At 47.9% G+C, this 9817-nt stretch overlaps 1 protein-coding gene across 1 annotated transcript; it reads right to left on the bottom strand.

Moving 5' to 3' along the window:
* Positions 1–1525: 1525 nt before the first annotated feature.
* Atp5po (ATP synthase peripheral stalk subunit OSCP) lies at positions 1526–7950 on the bottom strand. The gene is made up of 7 exons (XM_005345190.2): positions 7820–7950; positions 6900–6950; positions 5396–5506; positions 2908–3037; positions 2469–2581; positions 1921–2007; positions 1526–1699 (listed from the first exon to the last, which is right to left on the bottom strand). The coding sequence occupies exons 1-7, from the start codon at positions 7853–7855 to the stop codon at positions 1586–1588; spliced, it is 642 nt and encodes a 213-aa protein (XP_005345247.1). The 5' UTR covers positions 7856–7950; the 3' UTR covers positions 1526–1585.
* Between the last annotated feature and the right edge of the window lie 1867 nt (positions 7951–9817).

Genomic DNA, 9817 nt, shown 5'->3' with positions numbered 1-9817 from the left:
GATCTCCCTGAGTTACAGGTGTTTGTGAGCTGCCTGTGTGTTGCATCAGAATTCAGGACTTCTCGAAGACCAGTATGTGCTTTTAAACACTGAGCCACTGTTCCAGCTGTTTTGCTATTTTGTTCTGCTTGCTTTGTTTCCTCGAGACAGGATTTCTCTGTGTGGCCCTGGCTGTTCTGGAACTCACTCTGTAGATCAGGCTGGCCTTGAACTCAGATCTGCCTGCCTCTGCCTACCAAGTGCTGGATCAGGCTTTTGCTTTTTGAGGTAAGGTTTTGATATGTATCCCAGGCTGACCTCAAAATCCCTATCTTCCTGCCTCAGCCATGAGGGTTGGGATTATGCGACACGCCACACTAGGCTGTTCTGTTTGAAGGTGTTAGGAAGGGCAAGCTGGGCGAGGTGGCACACGCCTTAATCTCAGCACTTGAGGGGCACATTGCTGCCTTGGACCCATGGCCAGCCTCAACTCAGCTCCAGGATATTGTACTTCATAGCACAAGATTATCGTGGGCAAGGCTTTGGGGTCATCTCTGGTATTTGTGGGGTAATTTGCATCAGTGCTGCTGTCTGAGCCTTGTAGTAAGCATGCGAGGCTATCCCGGTCCTCAGCGGCAAGCCGAAGGCAGGCAGTGAATCTTGGGAAGGTAGAGAACCATGCTCAACAGGAAAGGCGAACCTAGCAGTGCTCAGCAACAGGGGTTTGTTTCTCCCTTGTGGTAGGAGCCCCTTGCCTGGCTGCTCTGGACTCCACTACCTCATCTGTATCTAGTCTGAAGAAACCACCTGCGGACTGCCAGGCTGCTGGCAGTGAAGGGTACCTGGACACATCCCACTTCCTCTCTTCCCCTTTGCTAAGACTTAGCCCTGGGGTAAGGCCCTTCAGCTGTCTGTGAGGCAACCGCTCTTGGGCATGGCCCAGAAGGGCCTACTGGTGACCCCAAGAGCTCCAGCTGCTCCAGCAGCCTCAGAGGCGAGCTCTGGGAGCTGCAGGTGGACTGGGAGCATCTCAGGGGCAATGGGGACTTGCGTGTTAGCCTGACTGGCTGGCTCCAGCTGTGGTCAGTGTGCCATCTGTCACAAGGGGAACAATCATGAGATGGGGATTGCAAACCAGACTCTGTGGTTCAGCCATGTTACCCTGAACAAATCTCACGTGTAAAATGAGAGATACCTATTCTACTCTATCACAATATTGCTAGATTTCATATGAGGGGCACAAAGTGCCCTTGACAGTTCAGACCCTGAGCCCACCTAAGCTTTTTCACCTTCTGACTACGGTCAGGAGTTTTATGTCAGGATCAAGAAAACCTTTCAGTAGAGAAGCCTCCTTCAGCCACCCCTCAAAGACGTGAGATTTTGGTAGGCTATATATGTAGATAAAATGTTAATTTAATCAAGGAATCCCTAAGAATAACACACAGTCCAGCCCAAGGGCATTCTAAACTCAAGACTAGAGGAGCCCGCCCACAGGAGGATGAAGACCTTGCACTGCAAATCCCTTAAAGGACAAGAAGCAGCACCCTCTGTTTAGGAAGTGGTTTATTGTTGCTCCAAGGATGAGCGCTCGCACAGGCAACAGCCTTCAGAGCATTTCCCGCATGGCCTGGCTGAGCTTCTGAATCTTGGTCTTCGCAGACATGTCAACGTATTTCTCCCCAATTCGGACAATCATGCCACCCATGATTGACGGATCAGTCTAGGAAATAAAACAGGTTGCAAATGTGAAAACACAGGATTCGCTCATCAGGTGCGCAGATTAAAAAACAACCAAAACCCTGAGGAGGCTCGCTAAAACAGGCAGACCACCCACAACACAATGGGAACTATGCTGGGATCAGGACTCAGCTTCAGCTCAGCGTCGGCACCAACACTGCCCACAGCCATGGCCGAGTCAGACAATGAAGGGACCAAACCCACCTTAACCTCCAGTTTCAATATCTGTCCTTGACCCAGGAAGCTCTTCAGCACGGTCTTTAACTCGGAGAGAACAGCGTCATCTAAAGGCTAAAAAAGAATGACCACCCTTTAAACAGAGCACAACAGCAGGACCACAGTTAGAGAGAGGGAAAAAAAATACAAATACTCGTAGGAAGGGAATATAATGTACACAGAGTGCAGACTTCTGAGAAAAGAGGCCCGAGTGATCCTGAGCCCACCTAAGCCTCACCTTCTTGCCTATAAAATAAGGACAATCTTAGGATAGTAAAGATGACAAGGTCCCCAGCAGATGGCAGCACCAATAAATGGTGGTAGTTACTGCCCTGCTGGCAGCAGGCCACAGGTTAAACAGTCTTATTCTAGAACTTAACATTGCATTTAAGAGTCCAGGCTATAACAGGACCTAAACAGCTATTTCATAAAACGCTTCGATGTCCTTTAAATGCAGCCAGGATCCCCATGACTAACTGCTGGCTTCCAGGTGGAGGCTCACAGGAATCTCACTAGTGACAAGTTGCATCACTTACAGATGCTGTGGTCACCGTGCATGGCACTTCTCCACGGTGGACACTCATTATGGTGGAAAAGGCAGAGATGACTGCCTGGGTATTGCTTAGCCGTCCGTTCTCAGCAAGCACATCTGCGGAAGTGACAGGAACTCAGTGAGTCACATTCAGAGCAAAGCCAATTTGTAGCTGGGGACACCACAATCAGACTGCGAATGGGGGCTGGAGGGACGACTCAGTGACTCAGCACGGGAGGTGCTCCTGCAGCAAACCCAGGCTCAGTTCCCATATGTTGGCTCATGACCACCCACAACTCCAGTTTCAGGGGATCTTTTGACTTCCTGGGGCACCAACTTTTTTTCTCTCTCTGGTCACTTCCCCCTCTTAACCCTAACCCCAACCCTTGCACAGTTAAAACAATTATCTAAGAAAACCCAACTGGGAACGTGGCCACACTCACTCATGAGGTTGGCTGTCAGCGGAGAAAACTTTTCCTTGGCTGTGATACTAGCCAGGCTTTTCGCTTTGATGGAGCGCTTGACGTAGGGGTTCAGAACTGCAAGAGACACCTTGGGGTCCTTCAGGAGTTGCTGTAAGCACACACACAAGTCAGTCGGCACACATTTTGTTCATGACTTTACATGGGGTTAAAGATATACTTTAAAGAACTCCAGAAATACCTTATGAGGTTCCTTACACGTATTTTAAGAAACCATACAAAATTAAGCAGCCACAGTCTCACCATATATCCCACCGCATGTGACACCGTAAGCCCGTTTTCCTCAGCACACATTCCCCCAGCTCCCTGAGTCCCCAGACAAACCTAACTATGAGATTCTGGACTGAAAGGAAGAGAACAAGAACCACAACCACGTTGCAAATCCATTTTATCCCCATTTTGCTAAAGCACAAACACCAACTTAGTAACCACCTGCAGCTTCAGCACCCGCTGACCTCACCATCAGACCAGAGTTCAAGGACCCACAATGGCTCTTCCTCGGCAGGCACCTCCCAGTTACACCTCTGCCCGCCTGCCAGCTGCTCCCCAGCACCCCACTGGCTCCTGGCTGGAATTCAGTCCATTGCCAAGCAGTGCTGATTTTCACGCTAGGATTTCCACCTGAGTAGCCACACAGAAAAGGCCTTTACAGATATGGCCCCGGAGCCTGGGCTACCCACCTTCTCATGTTTCTGCTAGTAACACCCAGCAGACATCTAAGGTGACATCTCTTACCATCCCACCCCTGCCCCCAGCCCCTCAAAACCTCACTTGTAGCACCTCAGATAACTGTCTACCTTCTTCTCTAGGACTGACTTCTGGGTTGTATAAAAGCAAATCTAAGTAATGAGAAACATGAGAGAGAGACAGACACATACACACATAGAGAAAGAGAGAGACAGACACATAGAGATAGACAGACACATACACAGAGAGAGACAGACACATAGAGTTAGACAGACACATACACAGAGAGAGACAGACAGACACATACACACATAGAGAAAGAGAGAGACAGACACATAGAGATAGACAGACACATACACAGAGACAGACAGACAGACACATACACACACATAGAGAGAGAGAGAGACAGACAGACACATACACACATAGAGAGAGACAGACAGACAGACACATACACACATAGAGAAAGAGAGAGGGAGGAGGGGAGAGACTATGGCATGGTGAATGCATGCAGGTCCAACAACAACTTGGCCAGAGTTGGTTCTCTCCTTCCACCATACACCACGTGGGTCTCAGAAAGTGAACTCAAATGCCATGCTTGGTGGTAAGTGTCCTTACCCAAGGAGACATCTTATCTGCCCATATACCAAGCTAATGTTCACCACCAAAATCATCACCTTCATGATTGCTTGGCTCAAAGAGAGCTTAACTGACCACCATATACAGTGATGACCAGAACAGGGCCTGTCTGCTCCAGTCAATGCCTGTCCACAGGGTCTCTGGCAGGAAGCCAGGCCCAGCCAAGTGCCTCAGTGTCAGACAAGTGCAGACAAGGAGGGAGGACAGCTAAATTTGTTTTATAAACAGAGTAAAGTTTAAGCTGAGTGAATGAGATGAGCAGCCCGTGCAGTGGTCCTACTACACAGGACACTGTGCTAGCCCGGGAAGGCCGGACTGCTTTCTCTAAGGGATCTTAAAACATCTAACTGGAAAAACCACCCTTCCCCTGGGGTGACCACACTGGCCGTGGAGTGAGAGCAGACACTTGGTTTCTGCTATTCAAAGGTGATTTCCCTTTCTTTACCTTTCAAAGGAAAATGCAAAGAGAGATTTTTTTTTTTTCCTGGGCAGTCTTGGGCCTATCAGTTCTGTCTCATTACCCAGCAGCCTCTGCTCAGCCATTCTTCTTTCACTTCTTGGGAATAATTACAAATTCCCTGGAAGGGCAGGATGGCCCAGTGGGCAGAACACTGGCTGCCAAGCTGCTGACCTGAGTTTGCTCCCCAGAACTCGCAGGGTAGAGGATGGGACTCCAACCTCTATATTTGCACCGTACATGCCCAACAGTCCTCAATTCCCAAAATAAGGAAAGGTAATTAAATTTTTTTATATTTATTTATTATGTATACAATATTCTGTCTGTGTGTATGTCTGCAGGCCAGAAGAGGGCACCAGACCTCATTACAGATGGTTGTGAGCCACCATGTGGTTGCCGGGAATTGAACTCAGGACCTTTGGAAGAGCAGGCAATGCTCTTAACCACTGAGCCATCTCTCCAGCCCAGAATTATTTTTTTAAATCTAGGAAGTTCCCGAAGAAACTGTCATGAAGAAATGTAATTTCAGTAATGTGAAAATAAATTCAAAAGACATTAACATAACCTTGATCTTTTAACACGGCCAAGTGTTCTTAAACATGTCTTGTAGTTTCCAGTGGCTCTTTTTACAGGTCAGGAACAGGCACCACCAGGACAGCTACTCACCCCCATCCGTAGCAACTCCTTTTCCACTTGGTCCAGCTTATTCTGTTTGGAAGCAGCAGAATAAAGGGCGGTGGCATAGCGACCTTCGATGCCATAAAGCTGCACGGGGGGCTGGGAAGGAAAAGAGGGAAGGGGGGAAGAGTTCAGCCAGGAGGACAATTACTGTTGTATTATGACTTAGAGACCACAGTTCCCACTACCACAGCAGTTAAGCACTTCACCAAGGAGCAGTCCTAAATGAGGACTCACACATGAGCGACATCTCACTTCCTCTGTCCCGAGTCTCTTCTGGCTCTACCTACCTGCAACTGTCTGAGCTCTCCCTGGCTTGAACTCAGTACAAGGCAGCTCTAGGCATGGAAGGGTTCAGGGACTAACAGCTCACAGCTCTGAAGACAGGCGAAGCCGGACCAGTGTATGAGAACCGGCCAAGTGCACACTCCCCATCACTGTTACGGTGTTTGAGGATGCTCTCAGGATGAATAAAATGCCTCTATTCAGAGGTCTCACGGAATTTGCTTCTGTTGAGACGGGTGGAATGTGTTTCTGTAAGTTCCTACTGCATTCTGTTCTGCTAGTTCCCAAGGTGAGTTTACGTACAGTTGACTGGCCTGGGCGCCAGAGAGCATATGACAACCCAGAATATCTCTAGACCTGGAAGCTAAGAAAGCTGAATGGACCCTTCACACATAAACTAGAAAATAATCCATGTACATTCACCCATACTTCACTCTGTATTGGGTAACCAAGTTGGAGTTGTCCGCATCAATCAGACTTCTGGGTTAAAGAGAAAGGGGCTGGCAGACCTTTGCAAGGGTGAGACTACAGGTGCCTGGTAGAGCCAACAGAGTGGACCCATCAGTATTGATTTTGTTTGGAGAAAAAGAGTGCAGAGTGTCAGGAAGTAACCTGGAATTGCGACACAGTATCAACTCCTGTAACAACTCTAAGGATCTGGGCAACAGCCGGGTGGTGCACGGCTTTACTCCCAGCACTCCAATCTCTGTGAGTTCCAGGCCAGCCTGGTCAACAGAGTGAGTTCCAGGACAGCCAGGGCGGTTACAAGAGAAACCCTGTCTCGAGGGGGGAAAAAAGAAGAACCTGGGCACTTTATTTTCTTTAGTTAGAAATATTTCCTTCATAGAAAGAAAACAAAAGGCTAGCTTGTCTATGAAGGACTACTAGGAAAAAACAATTTAAAATTAGTTTACCCATACACCCTGTTTGTGTGTGTGCGTGTACACAGATGTGGAAAACCGAGGGCAGAAGACAATTTGCAGGGCCCTTCCTTCCCCCATATGGCTTCCAGGGATTGATCTCAGATTCTCAGGCTTGCCACCAGGAGCCTTTACCCATAATTCTTAAAACATTAAAGGCTAGGGATGGGCTGACCCCCTCCCCCAACTCATTTGGAAACTGCGAATCTTGCAGAGAAAAGGTTAGTAACTACACACCTCTGAATTTCTGTTTAACTCCCACCACAAGAGAACGGAGGTCAACATACCCTCACGAGCTTGGCAAAGGGCCTGACCACAGACGTGCTGAAGCTCCGTACCTTTAGAACACAGAGATAAAACAGGGTTACGGGAAGGATTTCTGCATTACTTAGCAGTATGTTAAAATAATCTAAGCGATTCGTTGCATCAATTCTCTTATCACACAGGCCATATAAATGGGAACTGCTCTTTATCTACGAATAAATTCCCTATTGAACCATCCCAATTGCTTTGGAAACGGCCTCCCTACCACCTTCCCTGCTGGATGGCTGAGAGAGAAAATGCTAACTTCCCAAAATTTAACTTTCCAAAAATGACATCTATCACCTTCGATAAGAATTTTATATGAAAGTGGAATATTTATAGATATGTCACCTTTTAACGAGAGTAGGAGGATTTCAGTCACGATTCAAGCAAATATACTTGCTTAGGAACTGAAACGCTACCCAAGACCAAGTATACTTGATATGGCAGGCTTCGGGTCTTAAGAGATGACACTGTCTGTCACGGGAAAAGCCTGGAATCGACAGCTTAGGAAGCACTTCGCAAGGGCACAACAGGTCATTATGCTTCCAGCTCTGGAATGCATAGATTAGAACTGGCTGAGTTAAAAACTACGGTGTTGCAAACGAAAAGCATCACGGCAGCTGATCCAGGGGCGTGTTTTTCCCAACCAATTCCAGGTTCCTCCGTCTCCCAGACCCTGGCGGGCTGCTCCTCCGCGCGGTGACCCCGGATGTCAAGGTCAAGACAGCGCAACCCCGCGCCCACAACCCGCGGGGCCGAAGCCCCATCCGCCCCACGCTGTGCCCAGTCGCGGGCCCACGGCTCTCGTGGGCGAGCTGACCCCTCAGCCACGGCCTCGCACGCGGCGCTGGGAACCGGGGACCGGCCACCCCGGGTGGGACCTCCCGCCAGCTTCGCCTACCTGCCGGGAGAACCCGGCCGCTGCTGGCGCCGCCATCTTTCTCCGGGCGGGTGTAGGTCAAACCCAAGTCGGGGACGGAGCTCAGAGGGGACAGAGTGCACGCGCGCGCCAGCGTAACCGCTCGGCTTTCTGGGAAATGTGCTCATCGGGTTCCAGGGTACATGGGTAGAGACCTCTTGCATGCTGGGAGTTGTAGTCCATAGGCGCAGTGGTGCGGCTGGGCTCTTGAACCCGAACGAGATCTGAAAATTAAATCTTATATTACTGGCTGAGCGGGTCTTAGTGTAGAGTGGATGGGTTCCCTTTAGTTTAAGGTTTACATTTAGATTCTTTGCACATTCATCGTCAATACCTTTGCCTTGTCTAGAACCGTAGTCTGCCAAAGCGTGCTTTGGTGCCAATGATTCACGTGCTTTGGTGATAAACAAATCAATACAAAAAGCACAAGCGACCCTCCCAGGGTCACAGGCTTGAGACGAGGCTTCCTCGGCCTGATACAGTTTTCTCTTCCCCCTCCTCCTTTCTCGTCTTACTAGAGCCTGGACCTGCTAGATTTCGGCGGTGTGTGCTCTTCAGAGCAGGAAAGAATGGATCAGAACTAGAATCAGGTTTTAATCAAAGATGACGTAGAAAGTTAAAAGTCAGCATGAGCCTTAGCCGGTTTCTCTGCGTTCTTACAACCGACACGTTTTCAATGCCCTTAATTTTCTCTTCTACAGCAAAGACAGTCAACAGTCTCATCCAAAAACAGGTTTCCTGGTTCTAACACAGGAATTAAGAAAACGCTTTCTGCTCAGATTTAGTATAGGAATACATTTAGTTGATTTGCCCCTTTTAGGGTATAATATTTTCTTCATTACTTCTTTTTTTTTTTAAATGGCGGTAAGTAGGAGAAATCATTCCCTTCTTTTCTACCACCCAGAGGCCTCTGCTGCCAACATCGTGGTGAAATGCTTACCAAAATATCTTTAGGTTGCAGATTGCCCAGGCTTGAATCTTAATAGTTTTGTGAGCTTGGTTAATCACACAATTTCTCTGTGCCTCCATTTTCCTAACTATAAAATTATTATAGTAGTGCAGTACCTGCCTTACACTCTTGGGAAAATTAACATTTATTTATGTTAACACATATGCTGAGTACACAGTTGACAGAGTTCTTTGTTTTTTGTTTGTGGTTTTTAGTCACAATCCATATATAACATAGTATCTTGCCTTTCCCCTCAATGTGAGGGAAAAATGGATACAGAATTATATGAGCTGTGAATACAGCTTTATAAAGTTATTTTAGGCGTATGAGTATTTGCCTGCATGTGTGTTTATGTGCCATGTATGTGTGTGTCTATTGCCTGAGAGACCAGAAAACGATGTTGGGTTCCTCGGAACTGAAGATAGAGGTGGTTGTGAACTGCCTGTGGGTGCTGGGAACTGAATACGGGCCCTCTGCAGGAGCAGTGCTCTTAACCACTGGGCCATCTCTCCAGCTTCATGAACACATTTTGCTCAAATTTCTAAGTGATGACATATTTTAGAGATGTGTCCACAGCTGCAGAATAATCCGTATTTATTCTATAACTTAAGGGTTGTATGGCTTTTCAGCATAATTCACATGGTTTATACTTATTTTGTATTGAAATTTTAAAAAGCAGCACACGAGAGAAAGACGCCATGCGACAGAGCTCAGGTGGAGAGGTTTTTTTTTTTTAATTGGGGGAAATTAAAAGGGGGGAGGGGAGGTCCACTTCTGGGGACAGGAGCTCCAGAAGAGGCCGAGAGAAAGGGAGGCGGGCAAGACTTACCTTTAAAAAGGGAATGTAGCAGTCAGGCGGTGGTGGCGAACGCCTTTAATCCCAGCACTCGGGAGGCAGAGGCAGGCGGATCTCTGTGAGTTCGAGTGTTGGGAGCCAATTTCCTCCTAAAATCATTGCAGTAACCATCACCCTGGGGAGTCTACAGAGAACCCCACACCCATAATTGTGTTAGGAATCGTTCTATTGACAG

The sequence above is a fragment of the Microtus ochrogaster genome, chromosome 2 (assembly GCF_000317375.1).
Source record: "Microtus ochrogaster isolate Prairie Vole_2 chromosome 2, MicOch1.0, whole genome shotgun sequence".
Classification (NCBI taxonomy): Eukaryota; Metazoa; Chordata; class Mammalia; order Rodentia; family Cricetidae; genus Microtus; species Microtus ochrogaster.
Note: the sequence above shows the minus strand (reverse complement) of the source record. Positions and strands in the feature narration are given on the sequence as shown.